This window comes from Balaenoptera ricei, chromosome 5 (genome assembly GCF_028023285.1).
Source record: "Balaenoptera ricei isolate mBalRic1 chromosome 5, mBalRic1.hap2, whole genome shotgun sequence".
Classification (NCBI taxonomy): Eukaryota; Metazoa; Chordata; class Mammalia; order Artiodactyla; family Balaenopteridae; genus Balaenoptera; species Balaenoptera ricei.
The window spans coordinates 26,568,277-26,595,420 of NC_082643.1; the positions used below are offsets into that span (position 1 = coordinate 26,568,277).

Below are 27,144 nucleotides of genomic sequence, written 5' to 3' on the forward strand. Positions count from 1 at the left end.
AGGAAACAAAGAGACGGGGAGAAGGTTTTGCCATAATCTGGAAGCAAGAATAACAAGGATTTGCACAGAGTGGTAGCAATACAGGTGGACAGAGCTGATCACACATTTTGAAAATACAGCCAATGAAATCTTCTGATGGACTGAAAATGGGGTGTGAAAAAAAGAGAAGAGTCAAGGGTGACTCCCATTTTTTTCTGAAACAACAAAAAGTTAGAAATGATAAAAACTGAAATGGGGAAGATAGTGGGAAGAATAAATTTTTAGGGGCACATCAGGAAGAGAGTTTGAGGTGCTGAGCAGGATATATAAATTTAGGGAAGAGAGATGGGCTGGTGATGCAGGTATGGAGGTGGATAATTAAAGGATGGTATTTAAAGCAATGAGGCCGTTCAACAAGGGAGCGGAGTAGACATCCGTGGACCAAATCCTGGTACCCTCAGCATTTAGAGGTCAGAAAGATAATGTGGAATCAGTAATGATGGTTGAAATGCAGCAGCCCAGGGGGGCAGGAGTAATCACAGAAAAGTAGGGTGATGGCCTGGAAGACCAGTGATGAAAGAGGGAAAAAATAACCATCTCAAACCTATTACTAGATCAAATAGGATGAGGACAGAGAACTGAGCATTGGCTTTAACAGGTAGAGAACCTGACAAAACCAGTTTCGGTGAAGTTATGTGGACCAAAGGCTGACTAGAGCAGCTGACTAGAAAAACGGGTAGAGAAAAATTGAAGACAGTAACCTTCAAATTCCACTTCTGTCTGCTTTTTGGGGAACATTTCCAACTTTCAGGAAGTCCTGCATGATAACATATTTTTCCTGTGTACTGCCAATCCCCTTTATTCATCTTTTTATATGTCTATGCAATGCCAAAGATATGGATAACATGTGAAAAATTCCTAAGCCATCTGTATGTTTCCAAACACACATAGTTTGAAACAAAATAAGCAAAATATTTGGATGACTAACAGGATTTTTCATTTGTCTATCTCGATGTCTACATAGTATCAAAGTTGAGATGTCTGTAAAACAGAAATTATTACTAAATAAATTATGTAACCTGGGTTAGCTCTGCTAGTTTCCTGCTATTTATTGCTAAACTCTGGGTGGCTACATCGCCCTGGTTAATTTCTCCCAAATTTCTTCATGTTTATCTCCAACACTCTGCAGGAAATTCCTAGAATGCTCCTTTGCATGGCTGGGTTCTGACTACTATGGCTGCTAAGAATTTGGCATTATTTTTCAATTTACCACAGGACAGTTTAGGTTAGCATATCCTTTCTAATTCAGACACCTGTCTCTACCCGATCCTATTGCAGGTTAATCATAGCCTGACCTCACCCGCAAAGTTTATAGACAGTAGAAAGGCAGCAGAGATGAAAGAGATATCGGGAAAAGGGAGACAAGTGATGGGGGAAGGGTCTAACAGTGCTTTTTGTCACCCACAGCTGAACCTCAGTTGACAGAATAAAACCGTAGCCTCTGATGTCACGGTTCTGTGAATGTTGAGAGGCTGGCCTCATGTTAAGACAGGGTCTCTCTATATAAATGTGAACCTTTCAGAGGAAATCTAGTATTACCACGTGTGGGTAGAAAGGTAATAATTTAGAATTTTACTTTGAAACCTGGGAAACAGTTAACCTGTATCAGAAAGTCCCTATGCTAATCAGAAACACTCAGATCGTCGACTTTTAGTAAGTTGTGCCTGCGCACGCACGCGTATGTGTGTCTGTGTGTGTGTGCAATCATATGTCTGTGCATGTGTTTATGTCTTTTGAGATATTTGCCTCACCTCATTTCCTTACTTTATAAATTCAAGTCATTTCCAGAGCCTACTAAGGACTGGGGAGCCGGGCTCAGTTTAGGTGGTAGTCTAAGGACAGAGGGCTCTGAAAAGCAGGGACAAGAAACACCCACCATAGCTTATTCTACCAAGTGAAAGCAACATGTTCAAACTCATGGTGGCAGCGAGCCACGCTGTGAGTGTCAACACACGTGGGCTCCAACTGTAGGTAAATAAGCAGTTAAGTGAGTGAATATTCAGAGGCAGCGTTCTTTGTTTACGGAGCATTGCCCACCTATGCGGCACATGGAGTTGATGCTGTCAGTATTGATTTCATCGCACACTTTCTGGTCTGCAACAGAGCTCATAAAATAACCACTAACTGAAGAGAATATCCATTTAAGTAGTCTTAATTTTCACTGATAAACAGAGCAAATGTGGTGCAATTCTTTTCTCTGATATAGGCTCAGTATTCCAAGAACTGATTTACATGCTGCTCCTCGGTGATTTTATCCATTTGTAACACAAGATACCTGTTAGCATGTGACAGTGACTGCACTCCCACACTCCAAGACCTAGGGCTGGTTTCTTACAGAGCACAATATGTGTTATAAACGTTGTAACTAATTCTTTCTCAGCAAGAGTCTGATGTGTATCAATTTGTAAATTCATTTCACATGAAGTACAATTATGAATCATATCTTGGTAGTTCCAGTCTTTTCATTCCTTCTAGAAACAAAATCCAATAACTTCATTCAGGGAAGTATTACCACATACTTGTTCTAGAAAGATTATTTTGATTTACTAGAGGGCTGTCTTAAGTTTGAAAAACTGGTTAAATTTTCAACGGCTATATTTTAAAAAGACAAAGTATTAGATATAAGGAATGAGTTGATCCATTCTCTGATCTAACAAAAGCCCGTTTTAGATATTCAACATTGTATCCATAGTCAAGCTTTTCTTTTTCACCTATTTCTGGGAAACCCTCTCATTTGAAGGTTTTCCTCGTCCCAGTGGAGTCCTGTTAACTTTTTTCATATTTCACATTATTTTGAGTTTTAATATTTATTATAATTTTCTTTCTAATGTTATCTTTAACTGCACCAGCTTTGCTCCTTTGGTCTATCTTTAAATGAGAGATCAGATAAATCAAAATACTAAAAATAAAAAATGTTAACTGAAATTATAAATTCAAAGGGCACAAAAGTAAATTGCACCCTGTTAACTAAATCTTAGCTCGGCAAAAGTGTGCATCACAGCGTATGGCATGCATGCAAAGCTTTTATGAATTATAGTTAAATAATTACGTTAAAAGAATTTGATAAGATATCAAGGAAAACCATGATTGATCTGATTTTGAAAGTTAGTACGGTGGATGTGAACAAAACCTTTCTTCAAGGCTTTTTCCTCTGAAGCCATCAAAGGACCATGGGAGACCTGACGACATTGGCGGACCAGAAGGGGTATGAAGACCAAGCCAGAACTACTCTTTGGACTCTTTTCAAACTTTTTATGCTCAGAACATCAATCTTAAAGAATTAACTGTGACCTTTGGTTGGAATTCTTCAGGTGTTAAAGGGCTTCAGCCAGGCAGGGCAGATTTCTTTTTCTAAAAGCCAGAATACTACCCTTTCCCTTTCAGCTAAGGTTCTGGCTCTGCATCATATGGGAGGCCTGTCCTCTGCTCTCTCTCGGGGCCTCTCACAGGTTTTCTGGCTAGTTCAAGGGGCCTCATCATTGTACTCCTCTCCAGAACCTCTAGGCAGGGTCAAGGGCATGTGCTTAGCCCCTAGCCGCTGTCTGGCAATTTCAATCTGTCTTTAAAATTTCGCTCTCTCTTTGGAAACTAAACCAAAGAAAAACAAAGGGGAAAAACCTTCTTACCTGATACTTGCTTTTAGCCTACTTTTTCATTTCTCTGTTTGTATTCACTTTAACTTTCTTAAGGGGTGGCTTTCTCTACTTACTCTGTTTCTCTACTTGTACAACACGAGTTCTCTCCTTGAATGCCTTTGATGTGGTTTCATCCCATGCTTTTATTAAAACTACTCCATCGAATGTCATCAAATACTCTCAAACACCAAATCCAACAGCTTCTCTTTAATTCTCATGCTTCTTTCTTCATCAACACATTCGTTATTCTTGCTCACCTTCTCCTGGTTGATATTCTTCTCATTTAGCTATAGTGATGTTCGATGACCCTCAATCTCTAATCATTTCTCCATTTTTTTGTGGGTTCCTTAGTCCTCCTTTCCCTATACTTACGGATCATCTCCCCCTATGATGTATTTTTTCTCATTTCCTATGTGGAATACATGGAAAATTATTTAAACAATTCCTCTAAAATTAATTATCCATAAAATATTAGCTCCTTATCCTATTCTCTTATTTCTAAGAATGGAAGGAATGCATACAAGCTTTTCTTTTTCCCGTGCAGAAGTGAAATCTGTGGCAATGCATCACCACACAACGAATGTCAAAACTGATCAAGGAGAAACTAACACTTTTTGAACAACAAAAGCAACAGAAACAAAACCAAATTATTCACAGAAAGGCTCAATACTACGGAATAGCAACTAGTATTCTGGAAAGAGATTTAGAGTTAAGGTAGATTATTCCTTGATCACACTGAGTCATTAAAGTGTAAGCTATTAGAAGCAGAGACTGTATCTTATTCAGCTTTCATCATCCATAGCGATGGGCACAGAGTTTTACACATAATACGATCTCTACCAATGTCTGCTAAATTGAATGGGAGACTTCCAGCAACAAAGGGCCAAAAAAAAAAAAAAATGCAGGATGAAATATGACAACAACATTTTACTTACCCTCATCACAAGCCTAAGATTTTTTCTAAAAAATATTTTGTGTGCGATTGTTATGCTACAGTTGATGAAATATTATATGTAAGACAGGGATATCAAATATTGTGGAGATAGTTGATAACAGCTCACAAAAGGCTGCCTGATTTTCCTCCGTAGCTCACATGCTAGACAGCCCACCCTTATAGTACTCACATAGGAGCCAATAAACGGTAGCATTCCAATAGAACCATATGAAAATATCCTTCTCCTTTGTTTTGGAAAAAGGACAAGAGAAGGGCATTATTATCACAAACAGAAATGAGAGGTTGGAGATTATAAATTGACACTTGGTCAATTCAAGGGGAAAGAAAGAAGCATTTCATCCACCAAAGTCAGGAGCCCCGAATTATGTATGAGATGCGATGGTAACTCTAAACCATAGAGCAGTTTGCACTAGTGATTTACAGCAGTACTTTATTTGATCTTATTTTGCTAACCCAACATTGAAGTGTCTTAATGCTTTAGGTGGGTACGAACGGGGCCTTGAAAGGTTTCTGAGATCATCAAACCCATCTGGAAGATCAGAGCCAGAAGAGAGAGAAACACTCATACCTGCCCCATGGGAGTTTCGCCTGTTGATCAAAGGGGCCAGTGAATATCACTGGCAGGGCCTGAGGGGAAGCAGCTCCTGATGATTTACTGTGCCTTACAGTCAAGGCAGCGAGAACTACTGTCTGAAAGCTGCATCACTAAGCCGAGAAAATGTGAAGGGAGAAATCCACAACACACAGTACTCAGACAGAGCAAACAGACCTCCCAGTCATCAATAGCTCTGTTTGATACCAATTTCAGACATTATATATTTCTTGCTTCAGAAGAAGTTTCAGCAAAGATTTACAGGAAAGGGATCATCCATTCTTGGGTTCCTCCTCTGTAACAGGTACTTCCCAGCTCTAGATCCCATGAATCCTCCAAGAAAGGGAGAGAGGGAGAGAGAGAGAGAGGCCATCCCAACCTACCAAGCCTTCCACTAATGACCTTTCTGCAGATACAAGGAATATGGGGTTGGAGGATAGTAATACTTGAATTTGACTGAATATTTCTTCCAAATGAACTTGAGATTTTCAAATACATTAGTTTACAAATCACCAGACTATGTTGAACACACTGAAAGGAAATGAGGTACTGTTGTTTGGCAACTTTAATTTTATTCCCCTCCCCATTACTAACTCCTAAGGAGTGAGTGCCCAGTAAAGCCGACAGAGGTATTAAGATAAAAGGAGTCCATGTGTGTAGACTGCTGAATTGAGACTATCAATAGAATCTACTACATATTTAACAGAATTAGAGAATATTTGGGGAAGAACAAATGTTTAGACCATAAAAGCTATGTATAAGAAGAATATACAGAAAGGTGATAACTATTTGATTAGGAGTGAATATATAAGTTAAAATGATTTATTCATTACATCCTGGTATTGCAAAAGTAGGGGACATCCCTAATTTAAAAAAAAATATTCTGGGAAGAAAGGAAAATTTTTTATTTAAAACATGTAGAATTTGACTAACTCATAAATCATTAAAAAACAGGGTGAGTAAATTAATGCACAGGACATCCAAAATGGATGAATAAGTGAAAGTAATATATTTAGAGGGTTAACTTAGCCTTTGAACACTGCTACAAATTATCCCTTGATTTCACTGTGAAAGAAAAATAGTAGATTCTATGGATTATAAGTATGATCCCACATAGTAGTTTTTCCCTCCTTAACAAATAGCCTAACCCTTATTCCCACTCTTAATAAAGCTTTTAGGTACCTCCTTGAATGGAGTGCAACCCAGTGATGCTTTAGGTTACAATATTTCTGCATGAGGAAAAACCCTACATATGTTGGTATAATTTCATCGATACGGTTTGGACTTTTGTTATGGAAAATAACCACAGTCACATCATACCTTCATTCTGTGCCAAATGTATGAGAGTGTTGTCTCAAAAATATGTTGACATAACAGGAAACAAAATATCAGGAAGAATTCAGTCAGTTAAGACAACTTATTTCAACTAATGAAATAAAACTGATTTGATGCAAAAGTACATCCTGTTTTCAAGGATGAGATATATTTATATATTTCTAAAACAGCTGTATTTAATTAGCAATAATTTATATGAGGTCTCATGTTCTTCCAATTTTTAAAACTTACACTCCCATGAAGAGTTTCAGTGACTTGTATGTAGGGATTACTTTGTATTTCATATATCAGAAATACTTCAACAATTACTTATACATATTTTTTTTTAGGTGTATAATTGTTTATGTGTACTATTGAAATCTTTCATAGACTTTGCCAACAAACTACTTTTTAATATAATGTATGTTTTGAGTAAGGATGACACAGCATTGGTTCTCAAAAATTAGTATGGGGCTTCCCTGGTGGCACAGTGGTTTGAGAGTCTGCCTGCCAGTGCAGGAAACACGAGTTCGAGCCCTGGTCTGGGAGGATCCCACATGCTGCGGAGCGACTGGGCCCGTGAGCCACAATTGCTGAGCCTGCGCGTCTGGAGCCTGTGCTCCGCAGCAGGAGAGGCCGCGATAGTGAGAGGTCCACGCACCGCGATGAAGAGTGGCCCCCACTTGCCGCAACTAGAGAAAGCCCTCGCGTGGAAACGAAGACCTAACGCAGCCATAAATAAATAAATTAATTTAAAAAAATAATAATAATCTTAAAAAAAAAATTAGTATGGATCAGAAATCACCTGGAAGGCTTACTAAAACAGATTACAGGGCAAGTTCAATAGACCAGCAGAGGGCCCTGAGAATGTGCATTGCTAACAGATTTCCAGGTGACACGGATGCTGCTGGTCCAGGGACCTCACTTTGAAAGGACCCATATAAAGAGAAATCAAGTTGTTTATAAAAATTATGGGAATTACTTAAAAATTACAAGTAACTGTAAGAAAATTATCCACCAACAAGTCACTGGGAGAGCCTTTCCCACAAGCATGGAGTGACACTTTGTCTTCAGGAACAGGTGTTATTTTATTTTATTTTTTTTTGCTGTGGCTTGTGGGATCATAGTTCCCCGACCAGGGATCGAAGCCATGCCCTTGGTAGGGAAAGCTCGGAGTCCTAACCACTGGACCACCAGGGAATTCCCAGGAAAAGGATGGTGGGAAGCCTGGGTGAAAAAAAGAAGATGAACACAAGAACCAGATTCAAATCACCTGTACTCTTTGAACACTATTAGGTGAAGCCAGAGAGAGTCCTTCACATAATGACATTGAACTGCCTGTTTTCTAAGAGGAAGACCAATAGAAAGGTTCAAGAAAAAATTCCTGTTTTCTACAGGGTCTTGGTGCTCTGGCCAGGTGTAAGGTCTGTGCCTCTGAGGTGGGAGAGCCGAGTTCAGGACATTGGTCCACCAAGACCTCCTGACTCCATGTAATATAAAACGGAGAAAGCTCTCCCAGAGATCTTGATCTCAACACTAAGACCCAGCTCCACTCAACGAACAGCAAGCTCCAGTGCTGGACACCCTATACCAAACAACTAGCAAGACAGGAACACAACCCCACCCATTAGCAGAGAGGCTGCCTAAAATCATAATAACGTCACAGACACCCCAAAACACACCACCAGATGCGGTCCTGCCCACCAGAAAGAAAACAATCAGCCTCATCCACCAGAATACAAGCACCAGTCCCCTCCACCAGGAAGCCTACATAACACACTGAACCAACCTTAGCCACTGGGGGCAGACACCAAAAGCAACTGGAACTACGAACCTGCAGCCTGTGAAAAGGAGACCCCAAACACAGAAAGTTAAGCAAAATGAGAAGACAGAGAAACACACAAAAGATGAAGGAGCAAAGTAAAAACCCACCAGACCAAACAAATGAAGAGGAAATAGGCAGTCTACCTGAAAAAGAATTCCGAGTAATGATAGTAAAGATGATCCAAAATCTTGGAAATAGAATGGAGAATATACAAGAATCATTTGACAAGGATCTAGAAGAACTGAACAGCAAACAAACAATGATGAACAACACAATAAAGGAAATTAAAAATTCTCTAGAAGGAATCAATAGCAGAATAACTGAGGCAGAAGAACGGATAAGTGACCTGGAAGATAAAATAGTGGAAATAACTACTGCAGAGCAGAATAAAGAAAAAAGAATGAAAAGAATTGAGGAGAGCCTCAGAAACCTCTGGGACAACATTAAATGCACCAACATTCGAATTATAGGGGTCCCAGAAGAAGAAGAGAAAAAGAAAGGGACTGAGAAAATATTTGAAGAGATTATAGTTGAAAACTTCCTTAATATGGGAAAGGAAATAATCAATCAAGTCCAGGAAGCGCAGAGAGTCCTATACAGGATAAATCCAAGGAGAAATACGCCAAGACACATATTAATCAAACTATCAAAAATTAAATACAAAGAAAAAATATTAAAAGCAGCAAGGGAAAATCAACAACTAACATACAAGGGAATCCCCATAAGCTTAACAGCTGATCTTTCAGCAGAAACTCTGCAAGCCAGAAGGGAGTGGCAGGACATATTTAAAGTGATGAAAGGGAAAACTCTACAACCAAGGTTATTCTGCCCAGCAAGGACCTCATTCACATTCAACAGAGAAATTAAAATCTTTACAGACAAGCAAAAGTTAAGAGAATTGAGCACCACGAAACCAGCTTTACAACAAATGCTAAAGAAATTTCTCTGGGCAGGAAACACAAGAGAAGGAAAAGACCTACAATAACAATCCCAAAACAATTAAGAAAATGGTAATAGGCACATACATATTGATAATTATCCTAAATGTAAATGGATTAAATGCTCCAACCAAAAGACACAGACTGGCTGAATGGATACAAAAAAGACATAGACTGGCTGAATGGATACAAAAACAAAACCCATATATATACTATCTACAAGAGACCCACTTCAGACCTAGGGACACATACAGACTGAAAATGAGGGGATGGAAAAAGATATTGCATACAAATAGAAATCAAAAGTAAGCTGGAGTAGCAATTCTCATATCAGACAAAATCGACCTAAAAATAAAGACTATTACAAGAAACAAAGAAGGACACTACATAATGATCAAGGGATCAATCCAAGAAGAAGATATAACAGTTGTAAATATTTATGCACCCAATATAGGAGCACCTCAATACATAAGGAAATGTTAACAGTCATAAAAGGGGAAATTGACAGTAATATAATCATAGTAGGGGACTTTAACACCCCACTTTCACCAATGGACATATCATCCAAAATGAAAATAAATAAGGAAACACAAGCTTTAAATGATACATTAAACAAGATGGACTTAATTGATATTTATAGGACATTCCATCCAAAAACAACAGAATACACTTTCTTCTCAAGTGTCCATGGAACATTCTCCAGGATAGATCATACCTTGGGTCACAAATCAAGCCTTGGTAAATTTAAGAAAATTGAAATTGTATCAAGTATCTTTTCTGACCTCAATGCTATGAGACTAGATATCAATTACAAGGAAAAAAACCATGAAAAATACAAACATATGGAGGCTAAACAGTATGCAACAAAATAAACAAGAGATCACTGAAGAAATCAAAGAGGAATTCAAACACTACCTAGAAACAAATGACAATGAAAACACGATGACCCAAAACCTATGGGATGCAGCAAAAGCACTTCTAAGAGAGAAGTTTTTAGCAATACGATCCTACCTCAAGAAACAAGAAAAATCTCAAATAAACAACCTAACCTTACACCTAAAGCAATTAGAGAAAGGAGAACAAAAAAACCCCAAAGTTGAGCAGAAGGTAAGAAATCATAAAGATCAGATCAGGAATAAATGAAAAAGAAATGAAGGAAACAATAGCAAAGATCAATAAAACTAAAAGCTGGTTCTTTGAGAAGATAAGCAAAATTGATAAACCATTAGCCAGACTCATCAAGAAAGAAAGGGAGAAGACTCAAATCAGTAGAATTAGAAATGAAACAGGAGAAGTAACAACTGACACTGCAGAAATACAAAGGATCATGAGAGACTACTACAGGCAGCTATATGCCAATGAAATGGACAACCTAGAAGAAATGGACACATTCTTAGAAAAGCACAACCTTCCAAGACTGAACCAGGAAGAAATAGAAAATATGAACAGACCAATCACAAGCACTCAAATTGAGACTGTGATTAAAAATCTTCCAACAAACAAAAGCCCAGGACCAGATGGCTTCACAGGCAAATTCTACCAAACATTTAGAGAAGAGCTAACACCTATCCTTCTCAAACTGTTCCAAAAAATAGCAGAGGGAGGAACACTCCCAAACTCATTCTACGAGGCCACCATCACCCTGATACCAAAACCAGACAAAGATGTCACAAAAAAAGAAACCTACAGGCTAATATCACTGATGAGCATAGATGCAAAAATCCTCAACAAAATACTAGCAAACAGAATCCAATAGCACATGAAAAGGATCATACACCATGATCAAGTGGGGTTTATGCCAGGAATGCAAGGATTCTTCAACACACACAAATCAAGCAATGTGATACACCATATTAACAAACTGAAGGATAAAAACAGTATGATAATCTCAATAGATGCAGAAAAAGCTTTTGACAAAATTCAACACCCATTTATGATAAAAACTCTCCAGCAAGTAGGCATAGAGGGAACTTACCTCAACATAATAAAGACCATATATGACAAACCCACAGCCAACATCATTCTCAATGGTGAAAAACTGAAAGCATTTCCACTAAGATCAGGAACAAGACAAGGTTGCCCACTCTCACCACTATTATTCAACATAGTTTTGGAAGTTTTAGCCACAGCAATAGAGAAGCAAAAGAAATAACAGGAATCCAAATCAGAAAAGAAGAAGTAAAACTGTCACTGTTTGCAGATGACATGATACTATACATAGAGAATCCTAAAGATGCTACCAGAAAACTACTAGAACTAATCAATGAATTTGGTAAAATAGTAGGATACAAAATTAATGCACAGAAATCTCTTTCACTCCTATACACTAATGATGAAAAATCTGAAAGAGAAATTAAGGAAACACTCCCATTTACCACTGAAACAAAAAGAATAATATACCTAGGAATAAACCTACCTAAGGAGACAAAGACCTGCATGCAAAAAACTATAAGACACTGATGAAAGAAATCAAAGATGATACAAAAAGATGGAGAGATATAACATGTTCTTGGGTTGGAAGAATCAACATTGTGAAAATGACTATACTACCCAAAGCAATCTACAGATTCAATGCAATCCCTATCAAACTACCAATGGCATTTTTCACAGAACCAGAACAAAAAATTTCACAATTTGTATGGAAACACAAAAGACCCCGAATAGCCAAAGCAATCTTGAGAAAGAAAAAAGGAGCTGGAGGAATCAGGCTCCCTGACTTCACACTATACTACAAAGCTACAGTAATCAAGCCAGTATGGTACGGGCACAAAAACAGAAATACAGATCAATGGAACAGGATAGAAAGCCCAGAGATAAACCCACACACATATGGTCACCTTATTTTTGATAAAGGAGGCAAAAATATACAATGGAGAAAAGACAGCCTCTTCAATAAGTGGTCCTGGGAAAACTGGACAGCTACATGTAAAAGAATGAAATTAGAACACTCCCTAACACCATACACAAAAATAAACTCAAAATGGATTAAAGACCTAAATGTAAGGCCAGACACTATCAAACCCTCAGAGGAAAACATAGGAAGAACACTCTATGACATAAATCACAGCAAGATCCTTTTTGACCCACCTCCTAGAGAAATGGAAATAAAAACAAAAATAAACAAATGGGACCTAATGAAACTTAAAAGCTTTTGCACAGCAAAGGAAACCATGAACAAGACAAAAGGATGACCCTCAGAATGGGAGAAAATATTTGCAAATGAAGCAACTGACAAAGGATTAATCTCCAAAATTTACAAACAGCTCATGCAGCTCAATATCAAAAAAAACAAACAACCCAATCCATAAATGGGCAGAAGACCTAAAAAGACACTTCTCCAAAGAAGATATACACATTGCCAACAAACACATGAAAGGATGCTCAACATCACCAATCATTAGAGAAATGCAAATCAAAACTACATGAGGTATCACCTCACACCAGTCAGAATGGCCATCATTAAATATCTACAAACAATAAATATTGGTGAGGGTGTGGAGAAAAGGGAACCCTCTTGCACTGTTGGTGGGAATGTAAATTGATACAGCCACTATGGAGAACAGTATGGAGGTTCCTTAAAAAACTAAATATAGAACTACCATATGACCCAGCAATCTCACTATTGGGCATATACTCTTAGAAAACCATATTTCAAAAAGAGTCATGTACCCCAATGTTCATTGCAGCTCTATTTACAAAAGCCAGGACATGGAAGCAACCTAAGTGTCCATCGACAGATGAATGGATAAAGAAGATGTGGCATAGATATACAATGGAATATTACTCAGCCATATAAAGAAATGAAATTGAGTTATTTGCAGTGAGGTGGATGGACCTAGAATCTGTCATACAGAGTGAAGTAAGTCAGAAAGAGAAAAACAAATACAGTATGCTAACACACATATATGGAATCTAAAAAAAAAAAAAAAAAAAAAACTGGTTATGAAGAACCTAGGGGCAGGACAGGAATAAAGATGCAGACGTAGAGAATGGACTTGAGGACACAGGGAGGGGGAAGGGTAAGCTGGGACGAAGTAAGAGAGTGGCATGGACATATATACGCTACCAAATGTAAAATAGATAGCTAGTGGGAAGCAGCTGCATAGCACAGGGAGATCAGCTCGGTGCTCTGTGACCACCTAGAGGGGTGGGATAGGGCGGGTGGGAGGGAGACGCAAGAGGGAGGAGATATGGGGATATATGTATATGTATAGCTGATTTACTTTGCTACAAAGCAGAAACTAACACACCATTGTAAAGCAATTATACTCCAATAAAGATGTTGAAAAAATAATGAAAAATAATTATCCACCAACGTCCACGTTATAATAAACTTTTCCCATAATTACTAATGCAAAATAATTTTGTTTATATTATTAATCTTCCAAGTAATTAACAAATTTAAAATTCATAAGTATGCTGGCTGCCAAAGAATCTCTCTGTATTTAATTTCATTTTGGCTTTAAAAATATTTTATTTGAAATAAAATATAAAAGTGGCAGTAAAATTTTCTAACTATAAAAACACACGGATGTGTGCTTATGCCACTGTAATATTTTGAAGCAAGATAACTGTGTTATAAAAAGACCTAAGTACTCTGCTACCTAAGATATTTCAAACTAGGTATCAGAATACAGATAGTGAAAAATTGCTAGTGAATAGATGACAGGTAGAGTTTTAGAACAGCTTTTGGTAACAAATATTAAGATATTTCCTACTTTATTAAAACCTAGTTTCTTATTGTGAATATCTAAGTATCTCAACTTATTTCTTTATAGCACTTACGGATGAGCTCCAAATACATTCTTTATTCTCTAATTTTGCACTGCTCAAATATGTGCTTAATTTTGTGGGAAAAAGGATGGCAGAACTGAACAATGGCATAAGACAAAACAAAAAACAAAATGTAAAACACAGTTCTGTAGGCTTATGCCCCAACATTTTCACATAAATATTGCAATAAGTATATTCAATAATTTGTTCCTTAATTTGTATCACTTTTTATTACCTGTAAAATTTATATTCTATCTGACATATATATATATATGCATAAATATAAAATATATAAATATATACACACACACACATATATATATGTGAGATATATCTGATGTAGCTTATAAATCAGAAAACTAAATCTTTATTAAAGTCTTTCACATGGTTAAGAATTCTACAAAATTTCTGTTGGACTCAGTTGAGATTTCTAATTATAAGTTCCTTATTTTTGACTTTTGGCATTTTCTAGTGGCACTGAAATTAACATTCTAGCATAAGCAGCAGGACACACTTGAGTGCAATCAGGGCAGCGAGGCAGGTGTCGGCCAGGCCACCTTGGCAATCAGTCTTCTTGGCGCAGACAATCTCAAAATCACTCTCACATTCCCACACCGTGCTTTATTCTTCCATTGACCTCTATGTCTGACCTCTCCCGAAGAATTATAATCAAGAAATTATTATTGTTGCTTTTCTTTGTAACTTGCATACTTACAATCAGGAGGCATCTTTTCCATAAATACCGTGTAATATTCTTTTAGAAGTTCAAAATTTTCCTGATTAATACTTTCTTGCAAAGAGACATCTCCAAACCTAAACATAGAAAAAAGAGAATAGTTATGGGTTATAAAATAGCACCCGAAAGTTACTATTTTTTAATCTTTCTTTTTTAAATAGGTGGCAATAGTTTTCTAAGGAAGGAGTCTCTGTTTTCTAAGCAACATTGCGCAAAGGTGATTTCAACTATATTCCAGTCTCCACTGGCCCTGACTCCACCAATCCCTATTGACACACCAAAATATTCTCACAGTCATCAAATGTGAACCTGAATGAAATATGAAATGTAAAACACCAACCCCGTGCCTCTGCATAATTGATACTCAGTTAATGTTAGTCTCCCTACCTCTGCAGGGCTATATCTCTAAAGACCTAAAAATTCTTCCTTCTCTCTTTTTATCCCTCCTATATTCCTCTTCACCAATGACAGCTTGAGGAGAGGTCCAGAAGACCAGGACTGAACATTGGGCTGCATACAGTCTTAAACACACTGTCAACTGCTGTAGACACACGTAGAGTACTCCAATCTCCCGGGGACTGGTTCACTTCTGTGGACCTTTCTTTCTGCCCACATCATGAAGGATGCCAGCCTCTGTACTGGTGCTCTTCTGCCACCTTCTTCAGGCAAAACTTTCTACCTGTATATCACTGACCTTGTGTTTTCTTTAAGCCTTTCCCAGGTTTAAACTTAAAACCTCTTGTCTCTCTATGAAAGGATGCCATGCAAATGGCTTCCAATATGTATCCTCATCCAAATATCTCCATTCAAATCTGTATTTCTAGACGTCAATGGAAAATTTCAAAGTGAATTAACCCACACCACTTCAAATGCAACCTAACCAAAAACTGAAACCACTTCCTCCTTTTGTTTAGAAATAGGCGTGTTTCTAATATTCTGCCATTAATTCAGGTTCAAAATCTAGGCACCCTTTTGGATTTCCTCGGTTTTCCGCACTCCATCCACTATTCACTGATATATTCACATCTCTGGTATCCCTTCCTTCTTTTTCTTTACCACTGTCATTTTAGGTATTTAGTTATATTCAGTCTCGACTGGATATAAAGCCTCCCAAATACAAGGAGCGCTATGCTTCCAGGCTCCTTCCCTTCCAATCTATCCCTTACATCATGGTCAGATCATTCATTCATTCAACAAACATTTATTTAACATCAGCCATGTGCCAGATGCTGCGTGGGCAATGAATGAAATGTTGGAGAAGTTAGTCTACCACCCGTTTCATCATATCTGCTCACTAAACTTCACTGCATATCCTCTCCATGTAAGAACAAAGTCCAGTCTCTTTAGTTTAGCATCTAACATCTCCACAAAGGCCTCCAAAACCCTTTGTTTGTGGGAATGGAATTACACCCTTCTACTTTACCCGCAGGATTTTGATGCCTTTGGGACTTTTCACATGCTATTCCTCCTCTGACTAGGAAGCCTTACCTTCCTTATCAGCTTGATTAATTCCTATTTGTCCTTCAAAGCCCTGTGGAAGGTACATGTATACTATGAAACCTTCCTGATGAAATGTTCTCCCATCTGTGAATCACTTTCTTTCCTCCATGAATCCTGTCCCTTCTACATCTTTGCTTATTGTATGAGTCGAACTGTAGAGTATCATTTGTTCAACTGTCTTCCTTACTGGATGGTAGGTCCTTTCAGGACGGTGATCATGTCAGTTCTTCTTGTTACACTGCCTGTTCCCTGTGTCCCACAGCTTGGCAGAGTAATGCCTGGTGCAGACTCAATGTTCAATAACTTTACTGAGTTAAACTTGGAGGACAGGAATACGAACCCAGGAAAATCTGCAGGAGAGTTAGCCTGAACTCTGAAATACACTCTTCTACCTTTTTCAGACATTATAAGCAACTGGTATTTAAAAAATGTTATCCTTGCTGGAGTAATACTAGTGTTACAGACTAAATGTTTGTGTCCCCCCCAAAGATCATATGTTGAAGCCCTAACCCTCAGTGTGGCTGTGTTTGAAGATGGAACCTCTGAAGAAGTCATTAAGATTATGAGGGTGGGGCCCTGAACCAGTAGGATTGGTGTTCTTGTGAAAAGAGACATCAAAGAGCTGGTTCCCTCTCTCTACACACACAAAGAAGAGGTCATGTGAGCACACAGCAAGAAGGCTGAAGACAATTCTCACCAGAAACCAAATTGGCCAGAACCTGGGACTTCTCAGCCTCTAAAACTGTGAGAAATAAATTTCTGTTGTTTAAGCCACACAACCTGTGGTAGTTTGTTATGGTAGCCCAAGCAGACTAATTAGTACTTACTAATTTAAAAATGGATATACATTACATACGTTTTGGCTACGGGTACATATGTAGTAACCTATTATACCTGGATTACATAGCATACCTAACATGTGAATGTTGATGGAAAAAGCTCAAAATTCAGAATCAGAAAAATAAAGCTCAGAGAACAGAGACAAAGTGATTTGCTCAAAGTAGTAGTTGGTTGATATCCGAGGGCCAGCCTTCCTGCTTCCCTTTGTTTCTCTCTATTTTGTAGTTGTGTTTCCTTTTCAAATCCTATGTGTCTTATACAGCATCCAGATAGGAAAAAATACATTTTTATAGGCAAGACAGATGAGAGACAAGGGAAGGGGCATTTAAAAAAAAATAAAGTGACTCACATCTAAAATAGTAACAATGACATGTAAATTAACCTAATCTAGAAGGCTTGAAAATACAATGCCAACTATTCCTTGAAAAGTCTGTAAATGGAGGTTCTCACATCTCTCTCAAGACTGCACTCACAGGCCTTAAGTTAGTAATTTAAACTCCAAACACTCTGTACTCTAGTGTACCAAAGAAGACACAATTAATTTAGAGTGCTGTTTTTCCCCCCAATTGTTCATAAATATCATTTACCTCCCAAATTGTATAATTTATGTTCATGAATATCATTCTCCTCAACCTGTGAACTTGCTATGAGACAACATATAAAGATGACTGGAATATAATCTGATCTTACATAATTATTTGCAAAAGTGCTTAATTATTGAAGAATCAACTCTTTGTACAATACAGTGAAAAAAATTATATTCTGATTTAAGCATACTATAAGACAAGAGACTAATAGCTTCCACACAGTTTGAGATTAAACATGCAATACAAAGCTGGCATGGAATTTTGTAACTGGCAAGTGAGAATTATGAAAATCTATGTTGTCCAGAAAATCTTTTGGATGAAAGGGAGAGACAGAGAAATCGTTGAAAATAGTAGCGAAAAACAGGCAACTTCACCATCATTGAAATTCAAGACGGCTATAAATGTAGTGGTAGTTTTAGTTTAGTAAAAAACATTAATAAAGGATTAAAACATACTTATCAAGTCATGGCAAAGAATATGCCAGCTACGTATGGGGGAAGGAAACATTTACAGAGTGAATTATTGACAAGGAAGCATTTCAAAAGTTTTGCTTTGGGGTAACTTTTCCAGCTAGGCTTTATAGCAAGACACTAACTTCTTTCTCTGAGAAGTTTTAGAGAATCTTTTAAAAATGTGTTCTGTGAATCTTAACTCTTATCCACGTTTTCAATAATCTCTACATGGGAATCATGTAAGATGCAAAAGTAATTCCTTTGTCTGCTGAAAGCATTTTTGACAGTTGCTTATGCGATCACATAAAACCATCTGTCATTTAACTGAGCAAATTATTATGAAAAGATGTGTTGTCATCCTCCAATAACAATTATTTTAGTAAATAAATTTTAAAAATTATTTAAATAAATTTTAAAAATTAAAAAAAGTTTTTTGAATACATTTAAAAAAATTATTTTAGTAAGTAAAACAAAAGGAAAAAATAGCGTGTTTTATTAGGTCCAGAAAATTTGGACACAATTAGCAGAGTTTACAATGTTGAAATACATATAAGCACAAAAAATTCTAAAATTTGATACACACATGTAGGTATTTGGAAACATGAAGAAAGTTAATCCATGTGAATATTTTGGTATTGACACCAATATTTTCCTTGTTATTTTGCCATATTTAAATTTGATGTGGGCCAGGAATCCTTAAATATGAATAATTCTGCTTGCCATATCAAATAACTTTGTACTGATGAAAAGGAAAATGTTACCCATGAATCTAATTTCTATGTGCAGGAACACGTGGAATTATTCAGCATATCCATAACAATTAAACAAAAAAATCAAGTACCGACCTCATATCTGAAGCTTACCTCTCAGCAAGAGTTTGCTGTTCATTGATTCCAACATTAAAAAGTACTGGATACACATGAAGCAATTGTCCTTCTTTAATCTGTAGAGGCAGGGACTCAAACATTCTCCCTGGAAGCTTCACCTCCACCACATAATGTTCACTGGAGAAAGAGGAGGGCAAAGACAAGCAGCATTGCTTTATTTCATTCAATTTTATGTTACTTTAGAGTCATAGGGAAGAAACAATAAAACAGTTGGAATACAGCAGTGATTTAGGTTTTTGGCTTCTATCTGCTTATTTTCTTTTATTAATTCATTTGATAATCATTTCATTCACTTCACTATTAAATTACTTGGCATAAAGAGTCATTTACATTTACCTCCATTACTCTGAGTTTTTTTTAGGAAAGGAAGAATATTTAGTGCATCTTCGTATAAAAGGGCCATGTGCATAAGAGCTTCAGTATTTGTTTTCTTGATTTAATTATTTAAAAACCCAGTCTCAAGAATAAGAAAAGCAATTTAATGATGGATTTTTTAATATAGTGAAACTAATGAACCAAATCATTTATACATTTTTTAGCATGGCCTAATTGTTATTATTTGATGAACCTCCGTTTGTGATGACCTGATGGAAATGTAATGGTTTCATTATTTAAGATGTAACCTTTCGGCTTTCCTGATCATTTTGCAACATTAACATATCACCAGAGCATTTTTTCTTTGGAAATTTCCATTAAAAATTACCCCTAATGTTTCGTGTTGAAAATTTAACTTAGGATTCACAAAATAGGGTCAATAAGAATAGCTGCTTGTAGATTCTGAAACTTGATGCCTTCTGATCCAGTGTGAATTGATTAAAGAAATGTCAAGTTTCACCTGGAATTTAGGAAAATCCATGTGTTTCCTGAACTATATAGAGTGCTGGTGTTGTAATATGTGTATAGGGTAACGAAGAACAGGACAATTAGAGAGTCTCTGTGAAAATCTTTTCAGTTTCTCTAGTATAATAATACTGATACGTACTCTGGATACTTGACAGTGAGACTTGTTTCTTACCTCAGCTTTGAACTAGAGAATCTGGAAATACCATCAATCCAGCAAGCAGGCATGTTAGCACTACCCTCAGAGGATGGACACTTTATTTTTCTTTTTTAAATTGCTTTCAGTGCCCTTTACAATAGCCTGGCTAACAGAAGGCTGATGTTTGTTTATTTCAAAATTTTCAGGAATATGAGAAGATTCAATGAGCCAAGTCTGCATTTAAAGATTTCTCTGAAGGTAAAGCATTATACACATTCTTTATGATAAATTTTTTTTTTTAATTGAAGTATAGCTGATATACAATGTTGTGCTTCAGGTGTACAGCAAAGTGATTATTCTTTTTCAGATTTTTTCCATTATAGGTTATTACAAGATACTGAATAGTTCCCTGTGCTATACAGTAGGTCAATGTTATTTATTTTTTATATAGTAGTGTGTATCTGTTAATTCCATACTCCCAATTTACCCCCCACCCCTTTCCCGTTTGGTAATCGTAAGTTTGTTTTCTATGTCTGTGAGTCTATTTCTGTTTTGTAAAGAAGTTCATTTGTATCATTTATTTTTGATTCCACGTATAAGTGATATCATGTGATATTTGTCTTTGTCTGACTTACTTCACTTAGTATGATCATTTCTAGATCCATCCATGTTGCTGCAAATAGCATTATTTCATTCTTTTTTATGGTTAATATTCCATTGTATATATGTACCACATCTTCCTTATTCATTCATCTGTCAACGGGCATTTAGGTTGCTTCCAGGTCTTGGTTGTTGCAAATAGTGCTGCTATGAACATTGGGGTGCATGTATCTTTTTGAATTAGAGGTTTCATTTTTTTCCAGAGATATGCTCAGGAGTGGGCTTGCTGGATCATATGATAACTCTACTCTTAGTTTTTTAAGGAACCTCCATACTGTTCTCCATAGTGGCTGCACCAATTTATATTCCCACCAACAGTGTAGGAGGGTTCCCTTTTCTCCACACCCTCTCTAGCATTTATTATTTGTAGACTTTTTGATGATGGCCATTCTGACTGGTTGTGAGGTGATACCTCATTGCAGTTTTGATCTACATCTCTCTAATAGTTAGCAAATCTTTTCATGTACCTGTTGGCCATCTGTATGTCTTCTCTGGAGAAATGTCTATTTAGGTCTACTGCCCATTTTTTGATTGTTTTCTTTTTGATGTTGAGCTGTACGAACTGTTTGTATATTTTGGAAATTAATCCCTTCTCAGTTGCATCATTTGCAAATATTTTCTCCCATTCTGTTTGTTGTCTTTTTGTTTTGTTTACGGTTTCCTTTGCTGTGCAAAAGCCTTTAAGTTTAATTAGGTCCCATTTGTTTATTTTTGCTTTTGTTTTCATTACTCTAGGGGACGGATCCAAAAAAATATTGCAATTTACGTCAAGAGTGTTCTGCCCTATGTTTTCCTCTAGTAGTTTTATAGTATCCAGTCTTACATTTAGGTCTTTAATCCATTTTGAGTTTATTTTTGTAAACTCAACGAATGTTCTAATATCATTCTTTTACATGCAGCTGCCCAATTTTCCCAGCACCACTTATTAAACAGACTATCTTTTCTCCATTCTATATTCTTGCCTCCTCTGTAGTAGTTTTAATAACCATAAGTGTGTAGGTTTATTTCTGGACTTTCTATATGATAACATTTTGTCATCTCTATTAAAATATAATTGACATAGACTCATCGTTTTAAGTGTATAATTCAGAGCTTTAGCAAATTTATAGAGTTGTGCAATCATGACCATAATCCAGTTTCAGGACATTTCCATCATCTTAAAAAAATCCCTCGTGCCTGTTTGATTCAAACCCCAACCCCACTGCCAGCCCCAGGAAGCCACTGATCTATTTCTGTCTCTACAGGTTTTACTTTTCTACATATTTAATATAAGTGAAATCATACAATATGCAGTCTTTTGTGTCTAGCTTTTTTCATTTAGCATGACTTTGAAGTCACATATGTTGTGGCATGCCTTAGTAGCATGCTGAATAGTGTTCTATTGTATAGCTATACCACATTTTGTCTATGCATTCAAGTTGATGAACACTCAGATTACTTTATGATTTTGGCTATTCTGAATAATGCTGCTAGTTTTGTGTGGACATATGGTTTTTGTGTGGACATATGGTTTTATTTCCTCTTGGGTATGTACTGAAGAGTCATATAGTAATTTTAAGTTTAACTTTTTAAGCAACTGCCCAACTGTTTCCAAAGTGGCAGCACCACAAGTAATGAAGGAGGAGTCCACATTTTCCATATCCTTGCCAACACTTGTTACTGTCTGACTTTTTAATTACGATGATTCTACTGTGAGTGAAGTGGTATCTAATTCTGGTTTTAATTTGCAGTCTCCTAATGACTAATTATTTGAGTATGTTTTCATGTGCATATAAGCCATTCATATATCTTATTTGGCAAAATATCTATTCAAATTTTCTGCCCATTTTTAAATTAGATTTTTTTCTTTCATTATTGAGTTGTAAGATTTCTTTTTATACTCTGAATACAAGTCTTTTATCAGATATATGATTTGCATATATTTTCTCCCAATCTATGGCTTGTCTATTCATTACTTAATGGTATTTTTGATGCTTAAAAGTTTATAATTTTTATTAAATCCTATTTATCAAATCATTTATTTTATGAATCTAGATTTTTGAGTCATATCTAAGAGCTCTTTACCTAAATTAACTTACAAAAATTTTCTCCTAGAAGTTTCATAGTTTTAGCTCTTATATTTAGATCTATGATCCATTGTGAGTTAATTTTTGTGTATGATCTCAATTGATGTTCTAAATTCTTTCTTCACATCGATAATCTATTGTCAAAGAAACATTTTTTGAAGAGACTCTCCATTCTCCATTGAATTGCTTTGGCACCTTTGTTGAAAAGCCATTGAACTTAAAGATAATAGTTTATATCTGGACTTTAAATTTTGTTCCATTGATCTACATATATATGTATGTATATATATATATATATATCTACTTATATATAAGTAGATATATATATATATATATACTTATGCCAGTACTATACAGCCTTGATTATTGTAGTTTTATATTAACTTTTTAAATCAATAAGTAAAATTCTCCAACTTTGTTCTTCTTTCATAGAATTGTTTTTTGGTATTCTGGATCCTTTGCAGTTTCATATAAATTTTAGGTTTAGCTTGCCAATTTCTGCCAAGCTTTAGACGGTGATTGCATTGAATCTATAGATCAATTCATGGAGAATTGCTATCTAAACAATATTGAGCATTCTAATCTGTGAACATGTACTGTCTTTCCATTTTCTGGATCTTATTAATTTCTCTAAGCTTATTTTATGTGCTCTGTGTACAACTGTTAGAAAGCTTTGCTAAATTTAGTCTGATGTAGTTATTACTTTTGATGCTATTGTGAATGGAATTGTTATCTAATCACCACTATTTCTAATAACTTTTCAGGAGTATGCTTTTTTCTCTTCTCTGGTGCAAATCAAGTCAACCCCCTCTGGTAGGAGACTGTTGGTTTTCATGGCCTGCTTCGCCCTAGTGAAACTGTGCTGACAGAGCTGGGGGTGATGGGAGCAACTCCTGGCAAAAACACCACACACTCCAACTGACTTATCCAATATTCACTAGTTTTTCACGAATAATTACTTCTAAATTTGTGTGTGTGCAAATTAAGTCCTTAGTCGTAAGCTGGTTGTTTTAGAAAATTCTATCCAATGGTAATGTTGCTTTCTGGAAAGAGGATTTTCCAAGCTGCTCACTTTGCTACTCCAGAAGTCTCACTCCCAACTGTATGATAGCTTTTGAATTTAGGTACAGCTTAAAGAACTCCCTCAGAAAAAAGCATCTGTACTCTTGCCTATATCAAATGGCCTGGTAAGCTTCCCTTATAAGTTGTGATAGAAGTATCAGTTTTCCACTTTTTATAATAATCTTCACAGTAATACAAAGTGGTACTATTTTCTAGGTGTGTGTATGAGCAATTTTATTCCTCTTTCTTCCAATGAATGGCAAATTCAGCTTTAGTCTGCAGATGAAATATTTAGTTTCACGAGGATGTGTTTTTTCTTTATGTATAAGAAACAGTTACCTTTCATTCAACCGTGTGTTTTTGGGTATCCTTCACACAAAATTTTAAGTAATTATATGTTTACTATAGATAAGAAAACAAGTTTAGTGTGAACTTTTATACTTAAGTCTCTTCTCCATCTCTCTCTAGCATGAAAAGGGCTCTCTCTTTAGTAAATTCATGTTTTTTTCACTGTGATCTGAGACTGTTTCAAATTTCAAATATCCTCATGCAGCACTTAAAAGTGTTAATGCCAGAATGGTTAAAATTTGGAGGACTTCTGATTAAAATAATTTGCCCTTGGGATGTAATTCTTCTATTAGAGGTCTATTCTACATAACATCATTTTTCTTAATTATTTCTAATATTTTGCCCATTATACACTAACCTTCAAAACTATTTATTTAAAACCATTCTCAGAAATCTCAGTCTGGCAGTGAATTGTCAAAACTAATTAAGAAAAATGGTGGTATGTGCCCCTGACATAGGAATACACCTTTTCTAAAATGTTGCTGCTTTTAATACCAAGAATTTAATACCAAGTCATCTCAAGAATTATGACACTATTAACCGAATGATTCCAGCAGAAGTAAAAACATCCAGAGCTTTAGATTAGATAGTAATAAAGAGAAAAATGTTTTTCTCATGCCTGCTATTATTTTGAATTTCTCATACTTCATAGGGGAACCTTACCCTACTTACCTCACTATAGTACAATTTACATTCATGAGACTTTTATGAGTTTTTCAAGATCTTCCCCTGTCATGTCACCTACATTTATTTTTCACCAAAAAGGAAAAGAGAACAAAAGAACATTTCCAAACCAAACCTTAATTCTCCCTGGCTCCTTTGTCAGGGGTTAATTAAAAATATCTAACAAAGCTTGGTCTTAGGAAATGAACACCACTTACCGCCTTCCTGTTATAACTGGCAAGACATCATTGGATGTGGCTTCAGTTATTTTAAAAGCGACTTTCTTCAAATCTGAAATACCAACGGCCATGTCCTCCAGCATTCCAATTTCCTCACCTAAACAAGGGCAAAGGAACCTAGTTACAAACATACTATTTGAAGAAAGTCACTTTGTACTCCACCTCCCTGCTGGAATTTGTTCTAACAGTTTAGTGAATGAGTTTCTGAAGGCAGTGAATCCATTCTCAATACGTTTTCCTGAGTCTGAAGGTTTTCATCCGTGAAACAAGAACCATTTAAATAGTCTCCAGCTGTCCACATACCCTTTGAGGGAAGGAAAGAGGAATGCCTTTGCCGGAAGGTTAGAGAGAAGTTTTAATTCTTTTATGGCACAAAGTATCGTGCAGACCTCTTTCCCTTGGCAGGACTGACATTTAAATTCTAGAAATAATAGAGATGGCTGAATTGAAGGTCACTGACCCAATCTCATGCTAGTTTTATATCTTAATACACTGACAAATAAAGCCTAAGAAGGAGGTAATTAAATAAGATTCTAGATCAGTCCTGCACAACAGAAATATAATGCGAGCCACATATATAATTTTAAATTTCCTGGTAATCATCTTTTTAAAGAGTAAAATTTTAAAAGGTGAAATTAACTTTAATCATCTGTTTTCCTTTAGCCTGATAGTTCCAAAATAACATTTCAGCTGTAAATCAATATACTATGATTAATTATTCATTAATTATTAATATAAAACTCTTTTTTTCACTAGTCTTTGAAACCTGGTGTGCACGTTGAGTACTTATTGATTTGGACTAGATACATTTCAAGTGCTCAACTGCCACACCAACCTATGTATTGAACAGGGCAGCTCTAGACATTACAGAGTTGGGACTTTAAAAATCCAGTCATTGAAACTAGGTTGGCAAAAGCCTTTATTTAAAAAGCCAGATGGCTGCTCAGGACTCCACTGTGAAATAATCTATAATTCCATTTTCAAAACATAATGAGAGTAAAAGCACAGTGGCAAGGAAAATGAATACAAAGAACTAAAAATTACATTCTTTCTCTAATGCTTGATGCAAGAAAGGTTTACTACTCATTTTTATATTTAACTGAAGAATCTATGGATCACATATCTTTATGAATAGGAATATTATTTTAACATGGACTAAAGCAATACTTACTATATGTACTTAGCAGTCCTTCATATTGTACTATCAATCCCACCGTGTGAAGCTGCTCAAGGAAGCCAGGGTCATACAAACTTGTGTGCAATTTGATGATAAAACCACAGACCAATCCAGCAAGCTAAAAAAAAAAAAAAAAAAATCATTGAAGAAATTACTGGGGTCAGCAAACTTTAATTTCAAAATATATGTCTTTGAGACATCACAGACATAATCAGAAATTTTCAAGTATGTGTAACAAAATTATAACTATTTATATATCCATTTTGAAATCCGTTGACTGCATTTACTCTAGTTTGGCTTGGGGAGGGCAGCATTGTGAAATGGGAAAGACCATGGACTCAGAATCTGCAAATCCTGTCCCTCCCATTTCTAAGCAGTAAAACCATAAAAAGTTATTTAACACTTCCAAATCTTTCTGTTCTTTTTTTTTTTGCACACGGAAAATAGAGATAATAGTTCTCATTTTGCAGAGTCGTTGAAAGGACACAATGGAGAAATGTGTATAAGGTAGATCATAATACCTGACACTTAGCTCCGTTTGCTACTGGGTCATGCATGAAATAGGGGTGACAAGAGATATTTTGGGTAAAACATTCCCTTTGTGTGGAAGGTTTAGGAGAGGCTTCTGTCTCTTTCCTTACACGTGTCTGTCTATAAAACTCAATCATGGTGGTGGAGGCAGGAGGGGAAAAGGAGCACAGCCATTGTGATGGAGGCCAACCTTGGTGTCATGGGCTAGGGTTGGGTGTAGACAAAGGAGGTGGTCCTGTCAAACCTCGCATTCAAGACTATGGCCTGGTGAACTTATTTTATAAACACCAAAAAAGAGATCATTATGAAGTCCTGTCCTGGGATTCATGAGGGAGCTGTATAAATA

The 27,144-nt window shown here is 36.3% G+C and overlaps 1 protein-coding gene across 8 annotated transcripts in view; it reads right to left on the reverse strand.

Moving 5' to 3' along the window:
• INPP4B (inositol polyphosphate-4-phosphatase type II B) overlaps positions 1-27,144 on the reverse strand; it is a 758,305-nt gene that overhangs the window by 62,180 nt on the left and 668,981 nt on the right. For all 8 annotated transcript variants that reach the window (XM_059922536.1, XM_059922531.1, XM_059922530.1 and 5 more), the window contains 4 exons: positions 26,262-26,385; positions 25,070-25,187; positions 19,050-19,190; positions 14,787-14,884 (listed from right to left, as the gene is read on the reverse strand). In XM_059922536.1, the coding sequence (XP_059778519.1) occupies positions 14,787-14,884; positions 19,050-19,190; positions 25,070-25,187; positions 26,262-26,385 (481 nt within the window). The remainder of the gene's footprint in view (positions 1-14,786; positions 14,885-19,049; positions 19,191-25,069; positions 25,188-26,261; positions 26,386-27,144) is intronic.